The sequence below is a fragment of the Neopsephotus bourkii genome, unplaced genomic scaffold (genome assembly GCF_033783945.1).
Source record: "Neopsephotus bourkii isolate Nb327-2 ecotype Australia unplaced genomic scaffold, CSIRO-AGI_Nbou_v1 NB_1739, whole genome shotgun sequence".
Taxonomy (NCBI): domain Eukaryota; kingdom Metazoa; phylum Chordata; class Aves; order Psittaciformes; family Psittacidae; genus Neopsephotus; species Neopsephotus bourkii.
In genome coordinates this window covers 21,013-46,760 of record NW_026902213.1, presented here as the reverse complement: position 1 = coordinate 46,760, position 25,748 = coordinate 21,013, and the positions used below count along the sequence as shown (strand labels likewise).

Below are 25,748 nucleotides of genomic sequence, written 5' to 3'. Positions count from 1 at the left end.
GCTTCATGGCCGCCGGGGGGGGGTTCCTGTTGGGGGGGGGGAAAAGGGAAAGGGGGTGAATGGGGGTTAAAGTGTGGGGCAGCCCCATAAGTATGGGGGGAGGGGTTGGGACATCCCCTTCCTATGGGATGTGGGGGGTCTGGACACCCCCATCCCATGGGATATGGGAAGTGAATGGGAGATGTGGGGTGGGGGCGCACCCCAATAAACCGTGTTGGGGGGGTGACACCACCTTTGACACCTCAAGGGGGGGGCGGACCCCCATGTCACACCCCCCCCATTAACACCCCCCCCCACGTGGGTCAACCCAAACGGGGGGGGTCGCGTCCAAACGGGGGGGGGGGCATCACTTTAAGGGGGGGTCCGCCCCCCTCCCGGGGCTGACACGTCACGACCCCCCCCCCCACGTGTCCCGCCATGCCCGCCCCGCCCCCCTATGGGCGCTGACCCCCCCTTGACCCCTGTTTTTGGGGTGCCCCCCCCCCCCATCCTGTACCTGCGCCCCCTCCGCGGCCGCTCCGGAGCCCCCTTTACTCCAGGCGACAAAATGGTGAATGAACCCGGAGCAGCTGGCGGCGCCAGCCAATCAGCGCCCACAAACCGCGTGACGGGCGGCTCCCGCAGCCAATCAGCGCGGCGCGGAAACACACCGGCCTGCCCGCCCACTCCCCCGCCCGAGCGGCGCTGACAGTGGCCAATAGGAAGCGGCGGTGGGCGGGGCCGCGCGTACAGTAGCCAATAAGAAGCGGAGAAGGGCGCGGCTTAGAGCGGCCGGGGCTTGTTTACCTGGCGCCGCGCGCGGGGCACGCCGGGAGTTGTAGTCCGCGCGGGAGGCGAACCCGCGGCCTAAGCGGAGACCGCGGCGCCTGCGGCCTACAACTCCCAGCGCGCCCTGCGCGCAGAGCACGCCGGGAGCTGTAGGCCGCGGCCATGGCCAGCAGGACTCCACTTCCCGGCGTGCCCCGCGCAGGTCCCGCCCCCTTTTCAGTCGGCCCTCCCCCCCCCTTTCACACCCCACCCCTCCCCCCCCGGGGCCCGGCCCGGTCCAAGTCGCGGTGGGGGGCGGGGGGGGTGAAGGGGGGGGTCGGGGACCCCGGGGCCTTTCCCGCGCTGGGAGGGGGTGGGGGAGAAAGGCGCGGGGTCGCGATTTGCATCTCATTAGCATATTGATGAGCTCACCCGCGGCCGCTCCCGTCCGGCCCCGGCCCGGGCCCGCCGCGCTTCCCCTCAGCAACAGCGGAGCCGCCGCCGCCAGCGGCCAATCAGCGGCCGCGCCGGCCGGCGGGCCACGCCCACTCCGCCCCCCACGTGGGGACAGGAGGGGCGGGGCCCGCCGAGGCCAATCCGCAGCCGGGGTGGCCGAGCGATGAGGTCACCGAGGCTCGCTCCCATTGGGCGCCGGAGCTGACCAATCGCGGGGCCTAGAAGGGTGGTGGGGGGGAAGGGGGGGGTGGGGTGTGTGACACGCTGGACCCGCGTGGCCACGCCCCTCACGTAACCACGCCCCCTCCGACGTAGCCACGCCCCTCCCGCGGTCTGCCTCAGTTTCCCGCCATGGCGCCAGGCGGAGGCGGGGCTTCGGCGCCTGTCGCGCCACCAGCTTCCCGCCAAAGCGGGGCGGGGGGGGGGTGGAGGAGGGGATGTGGTGTCATTAATTATTAATGAGGTTAATTATAGCCGGGGGGGGGAGGGGGATGGCGCCATGGAGGTGGGGGGGGGCCTTCCACGTGACCACCCCCCTTTGGTTGCATCAGCCGAAGCGGGTGGGGGAGGGGGAGGGGCCCGCTTAAACCCCGCCCCCTCCCCTCCGTTTCCCACGCGCGGCCCCTTTAAGACCCCGCCTCCCAACCGGTTGCGCTGAACGGGGGCGGGGTGGAGGGGGCGGGGCTCCGTTTCCATGGCGACGCGGCGCGAGGGAGGGGGAGGGGCGTGGGTTGGGGGCGGGGCTTGGGGGGCCGGGTGTGGGCGTGGCCTGGGGGAAGGGAGGGGAGGGGGGGAGGGGAGGGGGGGGGCCGAGCGCGACGGCGGCGGCAGCGCGGAGCCATGAAGACTCCGGCGGACGCAGGTGGGGACTGCGGCCCCCCCCCATCCCGCCCCCTCCCGGACCCCCCCTTCAAAAGCGCGCGCCAAGGGGGGGTGGGGGGAGGGGCAAAGTTATTTGGGGGGGGGGGAACCCCAATGTTGGGGGCGGAAGAACTTTGCCCCCCCCCATCCCCCAACCGCAAACTTTCCTCTCCCCCTCCCCCCACCTCCGCCACCCACGTGACCCTCCCCACATTCCCCCCCATTGTAGGGGGGGGACAACCCACGTGACACCACCCCCTCCCCCCCCCCCCCCCCCCCCCCCATTGAGTCCGGTCCGAGTTTCGCGGGAACCTGTTGCGTCCCACGTGGGGGAGGGAGCCGGGGGGAGGGAGGGGGGGTGGGGGGGGGGTGGGCACGCCCCCCCCCCCCGCGCGCTCTGTGTTGGGTGGGGGAGGGGCGCTGCCACGTTGTGTGTTTTTAACGGGGGGGGAGGGGGCGGCTTGAGGGGGGGCGCTAATTGGCGTTGCCTTATATGGGCATTGCCTGCCCCTCCCCCCTCCCGCTCCTCCCCCTCCCCCCCACCCCGGTCCATTGGAATCCGGCCGGAGCCCAACTTTGTCCCCTCCCCCCACCCCCGCCCTGGCTCCGCCCCCTCCCGCCCCCGGCCCCGCCCACGCGGTTTGTGGGGGAGGGGAGGGCCCCCGGTGCTGCCCCATAAGTGTGGGGCGGACCCATAAGTTGGGAGTTGGGGGCGGGGGAGTAAAGGTGGGGGAGGGGCTGGGGTACGGGGGCGGAGCGCGGGGGGTGCTGGGATGAGTCATTGAGGGGGTGCAGCCCACACTTGGGGGGCTTGGAGGTGTGGGGCAGCTGCTATGGGGCTTGGGAGTCTGGTTATAGGGCAGCAATGGGGCTGGGACCTACAGTTTCCTTGCTATGGGGCAGCTATGGGGCTTGGACCCCCAGGTTCCCTTCTATGGGGCATCTATGGGGCTTGGACCCCCAGGTTCCCTTCTATGGGGCATCTATGGGGCTTGGACCCCCAGGTTCCCTGCTATGGGGCATCTGTGGGGCTTGGACCCCCAGGTTCCCTGCTATGGGGCATCTATGGGGCTTGGACCCACAGGTTCCCTGCTATGGGGCATCTATGGGGCTTGGACCCCCAGGTTCCCTTCTATGGGGCATCTATGGGGCTTGGACCCCCAGGTTCCCTGCTATGGGGCATCTGTGGGGCTTGGACCCCCAGGTTCCCTGCTATGGGGCATCTATGGGGCTTGGACCCACAGGTTCCCTGCTATGGGGCATCTATGGGGCTTGGACCCCCAGGTTCCCTTCTATGGGGCATCTATGGGGCTTGGACCCCCAGGTTCCCTGCTATGGGGCATCTGTGGGGCTTGGACCCCCAGGTTCCCTGCTATGGGGCATCTATGGGGCTTGGACCCCCAGGTTCCCTGCTATGGGGCATCTATGGGGCTTGGACCCCCAGGTTCCCTTCTATGGGGCATCTATGGGGCTTGGACCCCCAGGTTCCCTGCTATGGGGCATCTATGGGTCTTGGACCCCCAGGTTCCTTTCTATGGAGCATCTATGGGGCTTGGACCCCCAGGTTCCCTGCTATGGGGCAGCTGTGGGGCTTGCACACCAGGTCCCCTTGGTTGTGGGGCAGGACGCTGGGACCCTATGGGGCAGCCACGGAGCAGGACCCCTGCCCCCCTCCCCCGCTATGGGGCAGGGGGGGGGGCTCCCGCCGCACACAGTGGCCCCATTGACGGGGCCGTGGCGCCGCTGACGTCACATCCCGGCCCCCCCTCCCCCCCCCCGGCCCCAATTAGCGAGAACAGGGCCCTGAGTGTGTGTGGGGGGAGGGGTTGGGGGTGCGCCCCTCCCCCACCTGGGGCACGAGGCCGGGGGGGGGGGGTTATGGGGCACCCGTGCCCATAGGGTGCTGGTTATGGGGTGCCCCATGGCCATGGGGTGCTGGTTATGGGGCACCCGTGCCCATAGGGTGCTGGTTATGGGGTGCCCCATGGCCATGGGGTGCTGGTTATGGGGTGCCCGGTGGCCATGGGGTGCTGGTTATGGGGCAACCGAGCCCATAGGGTGCTGGTTATGGGGTGCACCATGGCCATGGGGTGCTGGTTATGGGGTGCCCCGTGGCCATGGGGCGCTGGTTATGGGGTGCACCATGGCCATGGGGTGCTGGTTATGGGGTGCCCCATGGCCATGGGGTGCTGGTTATGGGGTGCCCCATGGCCATGGGGTGCTGGTTATGGGGTGCACCGTGGCCATGGGGTGCTGGTTATGGGGTGCCCCGTGGCCATGGGGTGCTGGTTATGGGGTGCCCCATGGCCATGGGGTGCTGGTTATGGGGTGCCCCGTGGCCATGGGGTGCTGGTTATGGGGCACCCATGCCCATAGGGTGCTGGTTATGGGGTGCTGCTTAAGGGGTGCTCCATGTCTATGGGGTGCTGGTTATGGGGCACTTGTGGCCATGGGTTGCTGGCTATGGAGTGCCCCATGTCCATAGGATGCTGGTTATGGGGTGCCCTATGTCCATGGGGTGCTGGTTATGGGGCACCTGTGTCCATGGGACGCTGGTTATGGGGCACCTGTGTCCATGGGGTGCTGGCTATGGGGCACCTGTGTCCATGGGGTGCTGGTTATGGGATGCCATTGTACAGGGGGCACCGGTTATGGGGTGCAGGTTATGGGGTGCTGCTGGTTATGGGGCACTGTTTATGGGGTTCCCATGTCCATGGGTGCAGGCTATGGGTCCCTCTATGGGTCCCGCTGTGGGTCCCTCTGTGGGTCCCGCTATGGGTCCTGCTGTGGGTCCCTCTATGGGTCCCTCTATGGTTCCCTCTATGGGTCCCGCTGTGGGTCCCTCTGTGGGTGCTGCTATGGGTCCCTCTATGGGTCCCTCTATGGGTCCCGCTATGGGTCCCTCTGTGGGTCCCTCTGTGGGTCCCGCTATGGGTCCCTCTATGGTTTCCTCTATGGGTCCCGCTGTGGGTCCCTCTATGGGTCCCGCTATGGGTCCCTCTATGGGTCCCTCTGTGGGTCCCTCTATGGGTCCCGCTATGGGTCCCTCTATGGGTCCCGCTATGGGTCCCTCTATGGGTCCCTCTGTGGGTCCCTCTGTGGGTCCCGCTATGGGTCCCGCTATGGGTCCCTCTATGGGTCCCTCTATGGGTCCCTCTATGGGTCCCTCTATGGGTCCCTCTATGGGTCCCTCTATGGGTCCCTCTGTGGGTCCCTCTGTGGGTCCCTCTATGGGTCCCGCTATGGGTCCCGCTATGGGTCCCTCTATGGGTCCCGCTATGGGTCCCTCTATGGGTCCCACTATGGGTCCCTCTGTGGGTCCCTCTATGGGTCCCTCTATGGGTCCCTCTATGGGTCCCGCTATGGGGCAGGGGCCGTTCTGCGGCTCCATCCCCGTTCCGGGGGGGGGGAGGGGTTGGGGGCTCTGCACGCGCCTCCCCCGGGGGGTTATTTTTAGCGTCTCCGGTTGCCTGGCAACGGGGGGGGAGGGGCTGGGATGGGGGGGAGGGGCCGCCCCCCCCCCCCAATCCCGTGGGGGGGGTGAGATCATCGCAGCTGATGCATTATTGATGTGCGGGGCCCATAGCGGGTGTGGGGCCCGGCCCCATAGAGACACCCCATAGACGGGAGTGTGGGGCACGGCCCCATAGAGACGCCCCATAGACGGGAGTGTGGGGCACGGCCCCATAGAGTTGCCCCATAGACGGGAGCATGGGGCCTGGCCCCATAGAGATGCCCCATAGACGGGAGCATGGGGCCTGGCCCCATAGAGACGCCCCATAGACGGGAGCGTGGGGCCTGGCCCCATAGAGACGCCCCATAGCCGGGAGTGGGGGGCACGGCCCCATAGAGACGCCCCGTAGACAGGAGTGTGGGGCACGGCCCCATAGAGACGCCCCATAGATGGGAGCGTGGGGCACAGCCCCATAGAGACACCCCGTAGATGGGAGCATGGGGCTGTATGGGGAGGGCTTGTGGGGCAGGGGGTGTTATGGGGCAGGGGGGGGTTATGGGGCGGGGGGGGTTATGGGGCAAGGGGGGGTTATGGGGCACAGGAGAGGTTATGGGGCAGGAGGAGGTTATGGGGTCGGGGGCTTATGGGGTGGGGGGCAGTTATGGGGCAGGGGCGGTTATGGGGCAGGGGGGGGTTATGGGGCAGGGGGGGTTATGGGGCAGGGGGGGTTATGGGGCAGGGGGGGGTTGTGGGCCCCACACAAAGGGCCCTTGTTGTGGGCGCTGAGCTCAGCCCTGACCCGTCCGGGCCTGGCACGGCCCCTCCCCCCCACATGGGGGGGGGACAGGGTGTCTGACGCCCAAGTGCTGCCCCATAGCTTGGCTGTCCATGGGTCTGGCCCCCCAAGTGCTGCCCCACATCAGCACTGAGCACTCAGCCATGTGAGCAGCTCCAGAGAGCCCCATAGGGGTGCCCCATAGACAAGAGTGTGGGGCACAGCCCCATAAGTGGTGCCCCATAGAGAACAGCATGGGACACAGTCCCACAGCGGTGCCCCCCAGACAGGATCGGGGGGGGCCGTCGCTCCCTGCCCCACATTGCCCTGGTAGGGGGGATGCTGCTCCAGGCATCCCTGTATCCCTGTATCCCTGCATCCCTGTATCCCTGCATCCCTGCATCCCTGTATCCCTGCATCCCTGCATCCCTGTATCCCTGCATCCCTGCATCCCTGTATCCCTGTATCCCTGTACCCCTGTATCCCTGCATCCCTGCATCCCTGTATCCCTGTATCCCTGTACCCCTGTATCCCTGCATCCCTGTATCCCTGTATCCCTGCATCCCTGTATCCCTGTACCCCTGTATCCCTGCATCCCTGTATCCCTGTATCCCTGTATCCCTGTACCCCTGTATCCCTGCATCCCTGTATCCCTGCATCCCTGCATCCCTGTATCCCTGTATCCCTGTACCCCTGTATCCCTGCATCCCTGTATCCCTGCATCCCTGTACCCCTGTATCCCTGCATCCCTGTATCCCTGTATCCCTGCATCCCTGTATCCCTGTATCCCTGCATCCCTGTATCCCTGTTTGTGTCCCTGTATCCCTGGGTCCCATCTTGTTGGGTCCATTCCTTTGCGTCCATCTCCATGAATACATGAATCCGTATATCCATGAATCCCTATATCCATGTATCCATGAATTCCTGTATCCATGAATTCATATATCCATGAATCCATGTATCCGTATATCCATGAATCCGTGTACCCATGAATTCCTATATCCATTAATCCCTATAACCATGTATCTGTATATCCATGAATCCCTATATCCATGAATCCATGTACCCGTATATCCAGGTATCCATGAATCCATGTCTCCAGGTATCCCTGTGTCCCTGTGCCCATCCAGAGTTCACGAGCTCAGGCTTCAATCTGCCCTGTGTGCCCATGCACCCATATACCCATACACCCCTATATACCTACACCCATACACCCATATATACCTACACCAATGCACTCCTATATACCTACACCCCTACACCCATATATACCTACACCCATGCACCCATATATACCTACACCCATGCACCCATATATACCTACACCCATGCACCCATATATATCTACACCCCTACACCCGTAAATACCTACACCCCTGCACCCCTATATACCTACACCCATGCACACATATATACCTACACCCATACACCCATATATACCTACACCCATGCACCCATATATATCTACACCCCTACACCCGTAAATACCTACACCCCTGCACCCCTATATACCTACACCCATGCACCCATATATACCTACACCCATGCACCCATATATACCTACACCCATGCACCCATATATATCTACACCCCTACACCCGTAAATACCTACACCCCTGCACCCCTATATACCTACACCCATGCACACATATATACCTACACCCATACACCCATATATATCTACACCCCTACACCCGTAAATACCTACACCCCTGCACCCCTATATACCTACACCCATGCACACATATATACCTACACCCATACACCCATATATATCTACACCCCTACACCCGTAAATACCTACACCCCTGCACCCATATATACCTACACCCATGCACACATATATACCTACACCCATACACCCATATATATCTACACCCCTACACCCGTAAATACCTACACCCCTGCACCCATATATACCTACACCCATGCACCCATATATACCTACACCCATACACCCATATATACGTACACCCCTACACCCATATATACCTACACCCATGCACACATATATACCTACACCCATACACCCCTATATACCTACACCCCTACACCCATATATACCTACACCCCTGCACCCATATATACCTACACCCATATATACCTACACCCATATATACCTACAGCCCTACACCCATATATATCTACACCCATGCACCCATATATACCTACAGCCCTACACCCATATATACCTACACCCATGCACCCATATACACCTACACCCCTACACCCGTAAATACCTACACCCCTGCACCCATATATACCTACACCCATACACCCATATATACCTACACCCATGCACCCATATATACCTACACCCATGCACCCATATATACCTACACCCATATATACCTACACCCCTACACCCATATATACCTACACCCCTACACCGATATATACCTACACCCCTCCACCCATATATACCACCAACCATACACCTATATATACCTACACCCATACACCCCTATATACCTACACCCCTACACCCATATATACCTACACCCATACACCCATATATACCTACACCCATGCACGATATATACCTACACCCATACACCCATATATACCTACACCCCTACACCCATATATACCTACACCCCTACACCCATATATACCTACACCATGCACCCATATATACCTACACACCTACACCCATATATACCTACACCCATACACCCATATATACCTACACCCATGCACCCATAAATACCTACACCCATACACCCATATATACCTACACCCTGCTATATACCTACACCCATACATCCATATATACCTACACCCATGCACCCATATATACCTACACCCTTGCACCCATATATACCTACACCCATACACCCATATATACCTACACCCATATATACCTACACCCATGCACCCATATATACCTACACCCATACACCCATATATACCTACACCCCTACACCCATACACCCATATATACCTACACCCATATACACATATATACCTACACCCCTGCACCCATATATACCTACACCCCTACACCCATATATACCTACACCCCTGCACCCATATATACCTACACCCATACACCCATATATACCTACACCCCTACACCCATATATACCTACACCCATGCACCCATATATACCTACACCCCTACACCCATATATACCTACACCCATACACCCATATATACCTACACACCTACACCCATATATACCTACACCCATGCACCCATATATACCTACACCCATACACCCATATATACCTATATCCATACACCCATATATCCCTACACCCCTACACCCATATATACCTACACCCATGCACCCATATATACCTACACCCCTACACCCATATATACCTATACCCATTCACCCATATATACCTACACCCATACCCATATATACCTACACCCATGCACCCATATATACCTACACCCATATATACCTACACCCATGCACCCATATATACCTACACCAGTACACCCCTATATACCTACACCCATATATACCTACACCCATATATACCTACACTCATATATACCTACACCCATACACCCATATATATCTACACCCATGCACTCATATATACCTACACCCATGCACCCATATATACCTACACCCCTACACCCATATATACCTACACCCATATATACCTACACCCATGCACCCATGTATACCTACACCCATATATACCTACACCCATGCACCCATATATACCTACACCAGTACACCCCTATATACCTACACCCATATATACCTACACCCATATATACCTACACCAGTGCACCCATATATACCTACACCCATGCAGCAATGCACCCATATATACCTACACCCATACACCCATATATACCTACACCCCTACACCCATATATACCTACACCCATGCACCCATATATACCTACACCCCTACACCCATATATACATACACCCATATATACCTATACCCATACACCCATATATACCTACACCCATGCACCCATATATACCTACACCCATATATACCTACACCCATGCACCCATATATACCTACACCAGTACACCCCTATATACCTACACCCATATATACCTACACCCATATATACCTACACCCATATATACCTACACCCATATATACCTACACTCCTGCATCCATATATGCCTACACCCCTACCCATATATACCTACACCCCTGCACCCATATATACCACCAACCATACACCTATATATACCTACACCCCTGCACCCATATATACCTACATACACCCATATATACCTACACCCCTACACCCATATATACCTACACACCTACACCCATATATACCTACACCCATGCACCCATATATACCTACACCCATGCACCCATATATACCTACACCCATGCACGCATATATACCTGCAACCATAAACCCATATATACCTACAGCCCTGCACCCATATATACCTACACCCATATATACCTACAGCCCTACACCCATATATACCTGCACACATATATACCTACACTCATATATACCTACACCCATATACCCATATATACTTACACCCCTGCACCCATATATGCCTACTCCCATGCACCCAAATATAGATACACCCCTACACCCATATATACCTACACCCGTACACCCATATATACCTACACCCATATATACCTACACCCATACACCCATATATATCTACACCCATGCACTCATATATACCTACACCCACGCACCCATATATACCGACAGCCCTACACCCATATATACCTACACCCATATATACCTACACCCGTGCACCCATATATACCTACACCCATACAACCATATATACCTACACCCCTACACCCATACACCCATATATACCTACACACATATACACATATATACCTTCAACCCTGCACCCATATATACCTACAACCGTACACCCATATATACCTACACCCCTGCACCCATATATACCTACACCCATACACCCATATATACCTACACCCCTACACCCATATATACCTACACCCCTACACCCATATATACCTACACACCTACACCCATATATACCTACACCCATACACCCATATATACCTACACCCATGCACCCATATATACCTACACCCATACACCCATATATACCTACACCCCTACACCCATATATACCTACACCCATACACCCATATATACCTACACCCATGCACCCATATATACCTACACCCCTACACCCATATATACCTACACACCTACACCCATATATACCTACACCCATACACCCATATATACCTACACCCATACACCCATATATACCTACACCCCTACACCCATATATACCTACACCCCTACACCCATATATACCTACACACCTACACCCATATATACCTACACCCCTACACCCATATATACCTACACCATGCACCCATATATACCTACACCCCTACACCCATATATACCTACACCCATACACCCATATATACCTACACCCATGCACCCATATATACCTACACCCATACACCCATATATACCTACACCCCTACACCCATATATACCTACACCATGCACCCATATATACCTACACCCATACACCCATATATTCCTATATCCATACACCCATATATCCCTACACCCATATATACCTACACCCGTGCACCCATATATACCTACACCCATACACCCATATATACCTATAAACATACACCCATATATACCTACACCCATGCACCCATATATACCTACACCCATATATAGCTACACCCATGCACCCATATATACCTACACCAGTACACCCCTATATACCTACACCCATATATACCTACACCCATACACCCATATATATCTACACCCATGCACTCATATATACCTACACCCATGCACCCATATATACCTACACCCCTACACCCATATATACCTACACCCATATATACCTACACCCATGCACCCATGTATACCTACACCCATATATACCTACACCCATGCACCCATATATACCTACACCAGTACACCCCTATATACCTACACCCATATATACCTACACCCATATATACCTACACCCATACACCCATATATATCTACACCCATGCACTCATATATACCTACACCCATGCACCCATATATACCTACACCCCTACACCCATATATACCTACACCCATGCACCCATATATACCTACACCCCTACACCCATATATACCTACACCCATGCACCCATATATACCTACACCCATATATACCTACACCCATGCACCCATATATACCTACACCAGTACACCCCTATATACCTACACCCATATATACCTACACCCATATATACCTACACCCATATATACCTACACCCATATATACCTACACTCCTGCCCATATATACCTACACCCATACACCCATATATACCTACACCCACGCACCCATATATACCTACACCCATACACCCATATATACCTACACCCCTGCACCCATATATACCTACATACACCCATATATACCTACACCCCTACACCCATATATACCTACACCCCTACACCCATATATACCTACACCCATGCACCCATATATACCTACACCCATGCACCCATATATACCTACACCCATGCACCCATATATACCTACACCCCTACACATATGTATACCTACATTCCTGCACCCATATATGCCTACACCCCTACACCCATATATACCTACACCCATATATACCTGCACCCATATATACCTACACTCATATATACCTACACCCATACACCCATATATACCTACACCCCTACACCCATATATACCTACACCCATGCACCCATATATACCTACACCCATACACCCATATATACCTACACCCATACACCCATATATACCTACACCCCTACACCCATATATACCTACACACCTACACCCATATATACCTACACCCATACACCCATATATACCTACACCCATACACCCATATATACCTACACCCCTACACCCATATATACCTACACCCCTACACCCATATATACCTACACACCTACACCCATATATACCTACACCCCTACACCCATATATACCTACACCCATGCACCCATATATACCTACACCCCTACACCCATATATACCTACACCCCTACACCCATATATACCTACACCCATACACCCATATATACCTACACCCACCACCCATATATACCTACACCCCTACACCCATATATACCTACACCCATACACCCATATATACCTACACCCCTACACCCATATATACCTACACACCTACACCCATATATACCTACACCCATACACCCATATATACCTACACCCATGCACCCATATATACCTACACCCCTACACCCATATATACCTACACACCTACACCCATATATACCTACACCCATACACCCATATATACCTACACCATGCACCCATATATACCTACACCCCTACACCCATATATACCTACACCCGTACACCCATATATACCTACACCCATATATACCTACACCCATACACCCATATATATCTACACCCGTGCACTCATATATACCTACACCCACGCACCCATATATACCTACACCCCTACACCCATATATACCTACACCCATACACCCATATATACCTACACCCCTACACCCATATATACCTACACACCTACACCCATATATACCTACACCCATACACCCATATATACCTACACCCATGCACCCATATATACCTACACCCATACAAACATATATACCTACACACCTACACCCATATATACCTACACCCATACACCCATATATACCTACACCCATATATACCTACACCCATGCACCCATGTATACCTACACCCATATATACCTACACCCATGCACCCATATATACCTACACCAGTACACCCCTATATACCTACACCCATATATACCTACACCCATATATACCTACACCCATACACCCATATATATCTACACCCATGCACTCATATATACCTACACCCATGCACCCATATATACCTACACCCCTACACCCATATATACCTACACCCATGCACCCATATATGCCTACTCCCATGCACCCAAATATAGATACACCCCTACACCCATATATACCTACACCCCTACACCCATATATACCTACGCCCCTACACCCATATATACCTACACCCATGCACCCATATATACCTACACCCGTACACCCATATATACCTACACCCATGCACCCATATATGCCTACTCCCATGCACCCAAATATAGATACACCCCTACACCCATATATACCTACACCCCTACACCCATATATGCCTACTCCCATGCACCCAAATATAGATACACCCCTACACCCATATATACCTACGCCCCTACACCCATATATACCTACACCCATGCACCCATATATACCTACACCCGTACACCCATATATACCTACACCCTAATATACCTACACACATACACCCATATATATCTACACCCATGCACTCATATATACCTACACCCACGCACCCATATATACCGACAGCCCTACACCCATATATACCTACACCCATATATACCTACACCCGTGCACCCATATATACCTACACCCATACACCCATATATACCTACACCCCTACACCCATACACCCATATATACCTACACCCATATACACATATATACCTTCAACCCTGCACCCATATGTACCTACAACCGTACACCCATATATACCTACACCCCTGCACCCATATATACCTACACCCATACACCCATATATACCTACACCCCTACACCCATATATACCTACACCCATGCACCCATATATACCTACACCCCTACACCCATATATACCTACACCCCTACACCCATATATACCTACACACCTACACCCATATATACCTACACCCATGCACCCATATATACCTACACCCATACACCCATATATTCCTATATCCATACACCCATATATCCCTACACCCCTACACCCATATATACCTACACCCATGCACCCATATATACCTACACCCATACACCCATATATACCTATAAACATTCACCCATATATACCTACACCCATACACCCATATATACCTACACCCATGCACCCATATATACCTACACCCATATATACCTACACCCATGCACCCATATATACCTACACCAGTACACCCCTATATACCTACACCCATATATACCTACACCCATATATACCTACACTCATATATACCTACACCCATACACCCATATATATCTACACCCATGCACTCATATATACCTACACCCATGCACCCATATATACCTACACCCCTACACCCATATATACCTACACCCATATATACCTACACCCATGCACCCATGTATACCTACACCCATATATACCTACACCCATGCACCCATATATACCTACACCAGTACACCCCTATATACCTACACCCATATATACCTACACCCATATATACCTACACCCATACACCCATATATATCTACACCCATGCACTCATATATACCTACACCCATGCACCCATATATACCTACACCCCTACACCCATATATACCTACACCCATGCACCCATATATACCTACACCCCTACACCCATATATACATACACCCATATATACCTATACCCATACACCCATATATACCTACACCCATGCACCCATATATACCTACACCCATATATACCTACACCCATGCACCCATATATACCTACACCAGTACACCCCTATATACCTACACCCATATATACCTACACCCATATATACCTACACCCATATATACCTACACCCATATATACCTACACTCCTGCATCCATATATGCCTACACCCCTACCCATATATACCTACACCCCTGCACCCATATATACCACCAACCATACACCTATATATACCTACACCCCTGCACCCATATATACCTACATACACCCATATATACCTACACCCCTACACCCATATATACCTACACACCTACACCCATATATACCTACACCCATGCACCCATATATACCTACACCCATGCACCCATATATACCTACACCCATGCACGCATATATACCTGCAACCATAAACCCATATATACCTACAGCCCTGCACCCATATATACCTACACCCATATATACCTACAGCCCTACACCCATATATACCTGCACACATATATACCTACACTCATATATACCTACACCCATATACCCATATATACTTACACCCCTGCACCCATATATGCCTACTCCCATGCACCCAAATATAGATACACCCCTACACCCATATATACCTACACCCGTACACCCATATATACCTACACCCATATATACCTACACCCATACACCCATATATATCTACACCCATGCACTCATATATACCTACACCCACGCACCCATATATACCGACAGCCCTACACCCATATATACCTACACCCATATATACCTACACCCGTGCACCCATATATACCTACACCCATACAACCATATATACCTACACCCCTACACCCATACACCCATATATACCTACACACATATACACATATATACCTTCAACCCTGCACCCATATATACCTACAACCGTACACCCATATATACCTACACCCCTGCACCCATATATACCTACACCCATACACCCATATATACCTACACCCCTACACCCATATATACCTACACCCCTACACCCATATATACCTACACACCTACACCCATATATACCTACACCCATACACCCATATATACCTACACCCATGCACCCATATATACCTACACCCTCACACCCATATATACCTACACACCTACACCCATATATACCTACACCCATACACCCATATATACCTACACCCATACACCCATATATACCTACACCCCTACACCCATATATACCTACACCCCTACACCCATATATACCTACACACCTACACCCATATATACCTACACCCCTACACCCATATATACCTACACCATGCACCCATATATACCTACACCCCTACACCCATATATACCTACACCCATACACCCATATATACCTACACCCATGCACCCATATATACCTACACCCATACACCCATATATACCTACACCCCTACACCCATATATACCTACACCATGCACCCATATATACCTACACCCATACACCCATATATTCCTATATCCATACACCCATATATCCCTACACCCATATATACCTACACCCGTGCACCCATATATACCTACACCCATACACCCATATATACCTATAAACATACACCCATATATACCTACACCCATGCACCCATATATACCTACACCCATATATAGCTACACCCATGCACCCATATATACCTACACCAGTACACCCCTATATACCTACACCCATATATACCTACACCCATACACCCATATATATCTACACCCATGCACTCATATATACCTACACCCATGCACCCATATATACCTACACCCCTACACCCATATATACCTACACCCATGCACCCATATATACCTACACCCCTACACCCATATATACCTACACCCATATATACCTATACCCATACACCCATATATACCTACACCCATGCACCCATATATACCTACACCCATATATACCTACACCCATGCACCCATATATACCTACACCAGTACACCCCTATATACCTACACCCCTATATACCTACACCCATATATACCTACACCCATATATACCTACACCCATACACCCATATATATCTACACCCATGCACTCATATATACCTACACCTATACACCCATATATACCTACACCGCTACACCCATATATACCTACACCCATGCACCCATATATACCTACACCCATACACCCATATATACCTACACCGCTACACCCATATATACCTACACCCATACACCCTTATATACCTACAGCCCTACACCCATATATACCTACACCCATATATACCTACACCCGTGCACCCATATATACCTACACCCATATATACCTACACCCCTACACCCGTACACCCATATATACCTACACCCATATACACATATATACCTTCAACCCTGCACCCATATATACCTACAACCGTACACCCATATATACCTACACACCTGCACCCATATATACCTACAACCATACACCCATATATACCTACACCCATGCACCCATATATACCTACACCCATACACCCATATATACCTACACCCCTACGCCCATATATACCTACACACCTACACCCATATATACCTACACACCAACAACCATATATATCTACACCCATGCACCCATATATACTTACACCCATACACCCATATATACCTATAAACATACACCCATATATACCTACACCGCTACACCCATATATATCTACACCCATATATACCTACACCCATGCACCCATATATACCTACACCCCTACACCCATATATACCTACACCCATGCACCCATATATACCTACACCCCTACACCCATATATACCTACACCCATGCACCCATATATACCTATAGCCATACACCCATATATACCTACACCGCTACACCCATATATACCTACACCTATACACCCATATATACCTACACCGCTACACCCATATATACCTACACCCATGCACCCATATATACCTACACCCATGCTCCCATATATACCTACACCTATACACCCATATATACCTACACCGCTACACCCATATATACCTACACCCGTGCACCCATATATACCTACACCCATACACCCATATATACCTACACCGGTACACCCATATATACATACACCCATACACCCTTATATACGTACAGCCATGCACCCATATATACATACACCCATACACCCATATACACATCTGTCCATACACCCGTACATCCATGCCCACATACACACCCGTACATCCATATACCCATAGACACATACACCTGCACTCCCTTAGACCCAGAGATCCATAGACCCGTACACCCATGCTGCCATACACCCGTACACCTATACACCCATGCACACATACACCCGTAAACCCATATACACTTACACCCATACACCCATATACCCATGCACCCATATAGCCCTGCACTCACAGAGGAATACACTCGTATACCCATATACCCATGCAGCCATATACCTGTACACCCATGCACCCATACAGCCATACACCCATACATCCATATTCATATACACCCATACACCCATCCACACATACATCCATACACCTGTACACCCATATACCCATACACCTGTTCACCTGTACACCTACACAGCCGTATACCCACACATCTGTATACCCATACACCTGTACACCTGTACACCCATGGAGCCATACACTTATCCATCCATATACCCATACACTCATACAGCCATACGTCCGTTCACCCGTACACCCCTATACCCATACACCCATGCACCCATATACCCATACATCCATATATACATACACCCATACAGCCATATACCCGTTCACCCATATACACTTGCACCCATGTACCTACCCATACACCTATTATCCTATATACCCCCCATACACCTACATACCTGTACCCCCATACACCCATAATCCCATACACATGCACACCCATACACCTGTATACCCATACAGCCATATCCCAATAAACCCATGCGCCCATAGATCTGTACACCTGTACACCCATATACACCCATGCACCCATACACACATATACCCATACAGCCATGCACCTGTATACCCATACACCTATATAGCCATATAGCCATACACTTACCCATATACCTATATACCCATACACCCATGCAGCTGTATACCCATACACCCATAAACCAATACACCCGTACACCCATATACCTATATACCCATACACCCATACACCCATATATACCCATACACCCATACACCCATGCACCCATGCACCCATATATGCATATACCCATACAGCCATGCAGCCCCACACCTGTATACTCATACACCCATACACTTATGCACCCATATATGCATTCACCCATATATACATATACCCCTATACACCCCTATCCATCCTTATCCATCCCTATCCACCCATATCCATTCCTGTATCCCTATACACCCCTAAGCATCCCTATCCATTCCTATACACCCCTATCCATCCCTGTATCCTTATAAACCCCTATCCATCCCTATCCACCCCTATCCATCCCTGTATCCCTATACACCCCTAAGCGTCCCTATCCATTCCTATACACTCCTATCCACCCCTGTATCCCTGTACACCCCTAAGCATCCCTATCCATCCCTATACACCGCTATCCATCCCTGTATCCTTATACAACCCTATCCATGCCTATATATCCCTATCCATCCCTGTATCCGTATACACCCCTATCCACCCCTGTCCATCCCTATACACCCCTATCCATCCCTATATACCCTATCCATCCCTATCCACCCCTATCCATCCCTGTAACCCTATACACCCCCAAGCATCCCTATCCATCCCTATACACCCCTATCTATCCCTGTATCCCTATACACCCCTATCCATGCCTATACATCCCTATCCACCCCTATACACCCTATACACCCCTATCCATCCCTATCCATCCCTATACACCCTATCCATCCCTATACACCCCTATCCATCCCTATACACCCTATCCATCCCTATACACCCCTATCCATCCCTATACACCCCTATCCATCCCTATCCATCCCTATCCACCCTATCCATCCCTATCCACCCCTATACACCCTATCCACCCCTATCCATCCCTATACACACTATCCACCTGTATCCACCCCTATCCATCCCTATACACCCCTATCCATCCCTATCCATCCCTATACACCCTATCCATCCCTATCCATCCCTATACACCCTATCCACCTGTATCCACCCCTATACACCCTATACACCCTATACACCCCTATCCATCCCTCTCCATCCCTGTATCCCTGTGCAGGGTTCGCGTTCCCGGACTGGGCGTACAAGGCGGAGTCGAGCCCCGGCTCCCAGCAGATCCAGCTCTGGCACTGCCTATGTCCATACATCCATATACACCCTATACACCCTATACACCCTATACACCCCTATACACCCTATACACCCTATACACCCCTATACACCCTATACACCCTATACACCCTATACACCCTATACACCCTATACACCCCTATACACCCTATACACCCTATACACCCTATACACCCCTATCCATCCCTCTCCATCCCTGTATCCCTGTGCAGGGTTCGCGTTCCCGGACTGGGCGTACAAGGCGGAGTCGAGCCCCGGCTCCCGGCAGATCCAGCTCTGGCACTGCCTATGTCCATACATCCCTATACACCCCTATACACCCTATACACCCTATACACCCCTATACACCCTATACACCCCTATACACCCCTATACACCCCTATACACCCTATACACCCTATACACCCCTATACACCCTATACACCCTATACACCCCTATACACCCCTATCCATCCCTCTCCATCCCTGTATCCCTGTGCAGGGTTCGCGTTCCCGGACTGGGCGTACAAGGCGGAGTCGAGCCCCGGCTCCCGGCAGATCCAGCTCTGGCACTGCCTATGTCCATACATCCCTATACACCCCTATACACCCTATACACCCTATACACCCTATACACCCTATACACCCTATACACCCCTATACACCCTATACACCCCTATACACCCCTATACACCCCTATACACCCTATACACCCCTATACACCCCTATACACCCTATACACCCTATACACCCTATACACCCCTATCCACCCCTATACACCCCTATACACCCTATACACCCTATACACCCCTATCCACCCCTATACACCCTATACACCCTATACACCCTATACACCCCTATACACCCTATACACCCTATCCACCCCTATCCACCCCTATCCACCCCTCTCCATCCCTGTATCCCTGTGCAGGGTTCGCGTTCCCGGACTGGGCGTACAAGGCGGAGTCGAGCCCCGGCTCCCGGCAGATCCAGCTCTGGCACTGCCTATGTCCATACATCCCTATACACCCCTATACACCCTATACACCCCTATACACCCTATACACCCCTATACACCCTATACACCCTATACACCCCTATACACCCCTATCCACCCCTATCCATCCCTCTCCATCCCTGTATCCCTGTGCAGGGTTCGCGTTCCCGGACTGGGCGTACAAGGCGGAGTCGAGCCCCGGCTCCCGGCAGATCCAGCTCTGGCACTGCCTATGTCCATACATCCCTATACACCCCTATACACCCTATACACCCTATACACCCCTATACACCCTATACACCCCTACACACCCTATACACCCCTATACACCCCTATACACCCTATACACCCCTATACACCCTATACACCCCTATACACCCTATACACCCCTATACACCCTATACACCCTATACACCCCTATACACCCTATACACCCTATACACCCCTATACACCCCTATCCATCCCTCTCCATCCCTGTATCCCTGTGCAGGGTTCGCGTTCCCGGACTGGGCGTACAAGGCGGAGTCGAGCCCCGGCTCCCGGCAGATCCAGCTCTGGCACTGCCTATGTCCATACATCCCTATACACCCCTATACACCCTATACACCCTATACACCCTATACACCCTATACACCCTATACACCCTATACACCCTATACACCCCTATACACCCCTATACACCCTATACACCCCTATACACCCCTATACACCCCTATACACCCTATACACCCTATACACCCTATACACCCCTATACACCCCTATACACCCCTATACACCCTATACACCCTATACACCCCTATCCACCCCTATACACCCTATACACCCTATACACCCTATACACCCCTATCCACCCCTATACACCCTATACACCCTATCCACCCCTATCCACCCCTATCCATCCCTCTCCATCCCTGTATCCCTGTGCAGGGTTCGCGTTCCCGGACTGGGCGTACAAGGCGGAGTCGAGCCCCGGCTCCCGGCAGATCCAGCTCTGGCACTTCATCCTGGAGCTGCTGCGGCAGGAGCGGTACCGGGAGCTCATCGCCTGGCAGGGGGACTGCGGGGAATTCGTCATCAAGGACCCGGATGAGGTCGCCCGGCTCTGGGGGGTGCGGAAGTGCAAGCCCCACATGAACTACGACAAGCTCAGCCGCGCGCTCAGGTGGGCGCTATGGGGCGCTATGGGGCGCTATGGGGGGGTGCTCCCATAGGGCAGGCACAAGGGGCATGGGTTCCACATAGGAAGGACTCTATAGAAGCAATCTAGGGCTGCTAGACCCACATCTCCCCATAGAAAGGACCTAGGTGTTTGGGCCCCACATCTCCACATTGAAAGGATATGGAGCTCCCAGTCCCATATCTCCCCATTGAAAGGATATGGAGCTCCCAGCCCTATATCTCCCCAAAGAAAGGATATGGAGCTCCCAGCCCCATTATCTCCCCATTGAAAGGATATGGAGCTCCCAGCCCTATATCTCCCCATAGAAAGGATATGGAGCTCCCAGCCCCATATCTCCCCATTGAAAGGATATGGAGCTCCCAGCCCCATATCTCCCCATTGAAAGGATATGGAGCTCCCAGCCCCACATCTCCCCATCCAAAGGACCCAGCAGTCCCATCCCCATAGGAACAACCTGCCTGCCCCAGACCTTTCTATTCCCATGTACAACAGACACCGGGGATCTCAGCCCCACATCCCTGCCCCATATCCCCCCCTCCGCCCCAGGTACCACTCCCAACAAGCAGCCCCATGCACAAGACCAAGGGGATGCTGTGGGGGGCAGCGGGATGCGATGGGGCCCACGGATGGGTCCCAGCCCCACACCCTGCCCCACACCCTGCCCCATAGGTACTACTACAACAAGCGCATCCTGCACAAGACCAAAGGCAAGCGCTTCACCTACAAGTTCAACTTCAACAAGCTGGTGCTGGTCAATTACCCCTTCATCGACGTGGGGCTCGCAGGTACCACTAGGGGGCGTGGTCTCTGCCGGGGGGCGTGGCCTCCGCTGGGGGCGTGGCCCCCGCTGTAGCCACGCCCCCTCTGCTCCTAACCGCGCTTTACCGCCCCCTACAGGCCCGCCGCTGCCGCAGAGCGCGCCCCCGCTGCCCTCGCTCGGAGGAGGGGGGGGCGGCGGTGGGGGAGGGGGCACCCCCCATTTTTGCTTCCCCCCCCTCCCCCCGTCCCTTGCCGGCCCCTCCCCCACCGCATCTGAGGGGCTCTCCCCTCCCCTCCCCCCCCATGCTCCGGAAGCCGCCCTCGCGCCCCCCCCTTCCTCTTCCTCCTCCTCCTCCTCCTCCTCCTCCTTCTCGCGCCGCCTCGGCTCCCTCAGCGACGGCTCCGAGCTCGAGGAGTCGGGAGGGGGGGGAGGAGGGGGCGGGGAGCCCCTCCCCCCGTTACCCCCTCCCCCTCTCCCCCCTCTTTCGGCAGGGGGAGGGGGCAGCTTCCGACCCCTCCCCCCGCACCCCCACCCCCCGCGCTTGACCCCGGACGCCCTTTTCCGCCTTTACACCCCCCCTCCCCACCCCCCCCCGCCCCCACCGCCGCCTTTCGCGGGGTCCCCGTTACCGGCTGGTGGGGGAGGGGGAGGAGGAGGAGGAAGTGGTGGGGGGGGAGGGGCCGGGGGTCTCCTCCCCCCTCCCCCGTTGTCCCCAGCGTTGCCTTTGACCCCTCCGCACGTCGGTTTCGTCCCCTCCCCCACCCTGAGCCCCCTGTTCCCCGCGGGGGGGGGGGGCTCCCACTTCTCGTTCAGCCCCGAGGACCTGCAGAGGGCGCTGGCGGCGCAGACCCGCAGCGTCTACAGCTACCACCTGAGCCCCCGCGCCTTCCTGCCCTGCCCGGGGCTGCTGCTGCCCCACCCCCACCCGCCCGCCCCTCCCCCACACCCCCACCCCCCCGCTTCCGAACCCCCTTTCCCCTTCAAACTCCAACCCCCACCGCCGGGAAGGCGGCAGCGGGATAAAGGCCGGGATGCGCCGCCCCCCCCTCCATCATCAGCAGCATCACCCCGAAGTGGGGGGGGTGGGGGGGGGACCCCGACGCAGGAGCCCCCCCATATCAAAGTGGAGGCGGTGTCGGAGGAGGAGACGGTGGAGGTGACGGATGTGAGCGAGGAGGAGGAGGAGGAGGAGGATGAAGTCTTCAAACCCCCCCCATCCCGCAATGAGGAGGAGGAGGAGGGAATTGGGGGGGTGGGGGGAGGGGGCCGGGCCCTGCCCCCTTCTCCCCCCCTCCCCCCCCAGCCCTGTGTCCCCCTGAAGCTGCGCTTTAAACGGCGCTGGAGCGAGGAGCGGAGGAGGGGGGGAGGGGAAGGGGAAAGGGAGGAAGGGGGGGCCCTCCCCCCCCATTCCAATGAGGATAAGAAAGGGAAAGGGGGGACCCCAAATTTAGGAGGGGGGGGCAGGAGGGTGAGCACCGACCTGCAGCGCGCCACGGCCCAGCTCTCCCTGGACTCATAATGGGGGGGGGGGGGGCGGGGTGAATTTGGGGAAAGGGGGGGTCCCCATTGCCTTAACTTGGGGCTCCGCACCGGATTTCCATTCCCCTCCCCCAGTTTGGGGTGCCCCCCCCACTCCCCCCCAACTTGGAGCTGGTTGGAAGTTGGGGGATGCCCCCCCCTTAAAGAGAGGGGGGAAAAAGGGGGGGTTCAGCAGGGTTCTATGCAGGGAATGGGGCCCCCCCATAGGGTTTTTAGGGGGTTTCCCCTCTTTCTTGTTGTTTTACACATCCCTCCCCCCGTTAGGTGGCACTTTTTTGGGG

The 25,748-nt window shown here is 53.8% G+C and overlaps 1 protein-coding gene across 1 annotated transcript; it reads left to right on the top strand.

Annotated features, from left to right (window-relative positions):
- Nucleotides 1-1,994: 1,994 nt before the first annotated feature.
- On the top strand, nt 1,995-25,447 carry LOC133224896 (ETS domain-containing transcription factor ERF-like). Its single transcript, XM_061376804.1, has 5 exons — nt 1,995-2,065; nt 22,916-23,150; nt 23,838-23,953; nt 24,066-25,093; nt 25,232-25,447. The coding sequence occupies exons 1-5, from the start codon at nt 2,044-2,046 to the stop codon at nt 25,445-25,447; spliced, it is 1,617 nt and encodes a 538-aa protein (XP_061232788.1). The 5' UTR covers nt 1,995-2,043.
- Nucleotides 25,448-25,748: the final 301 nt, after the last annotated feature.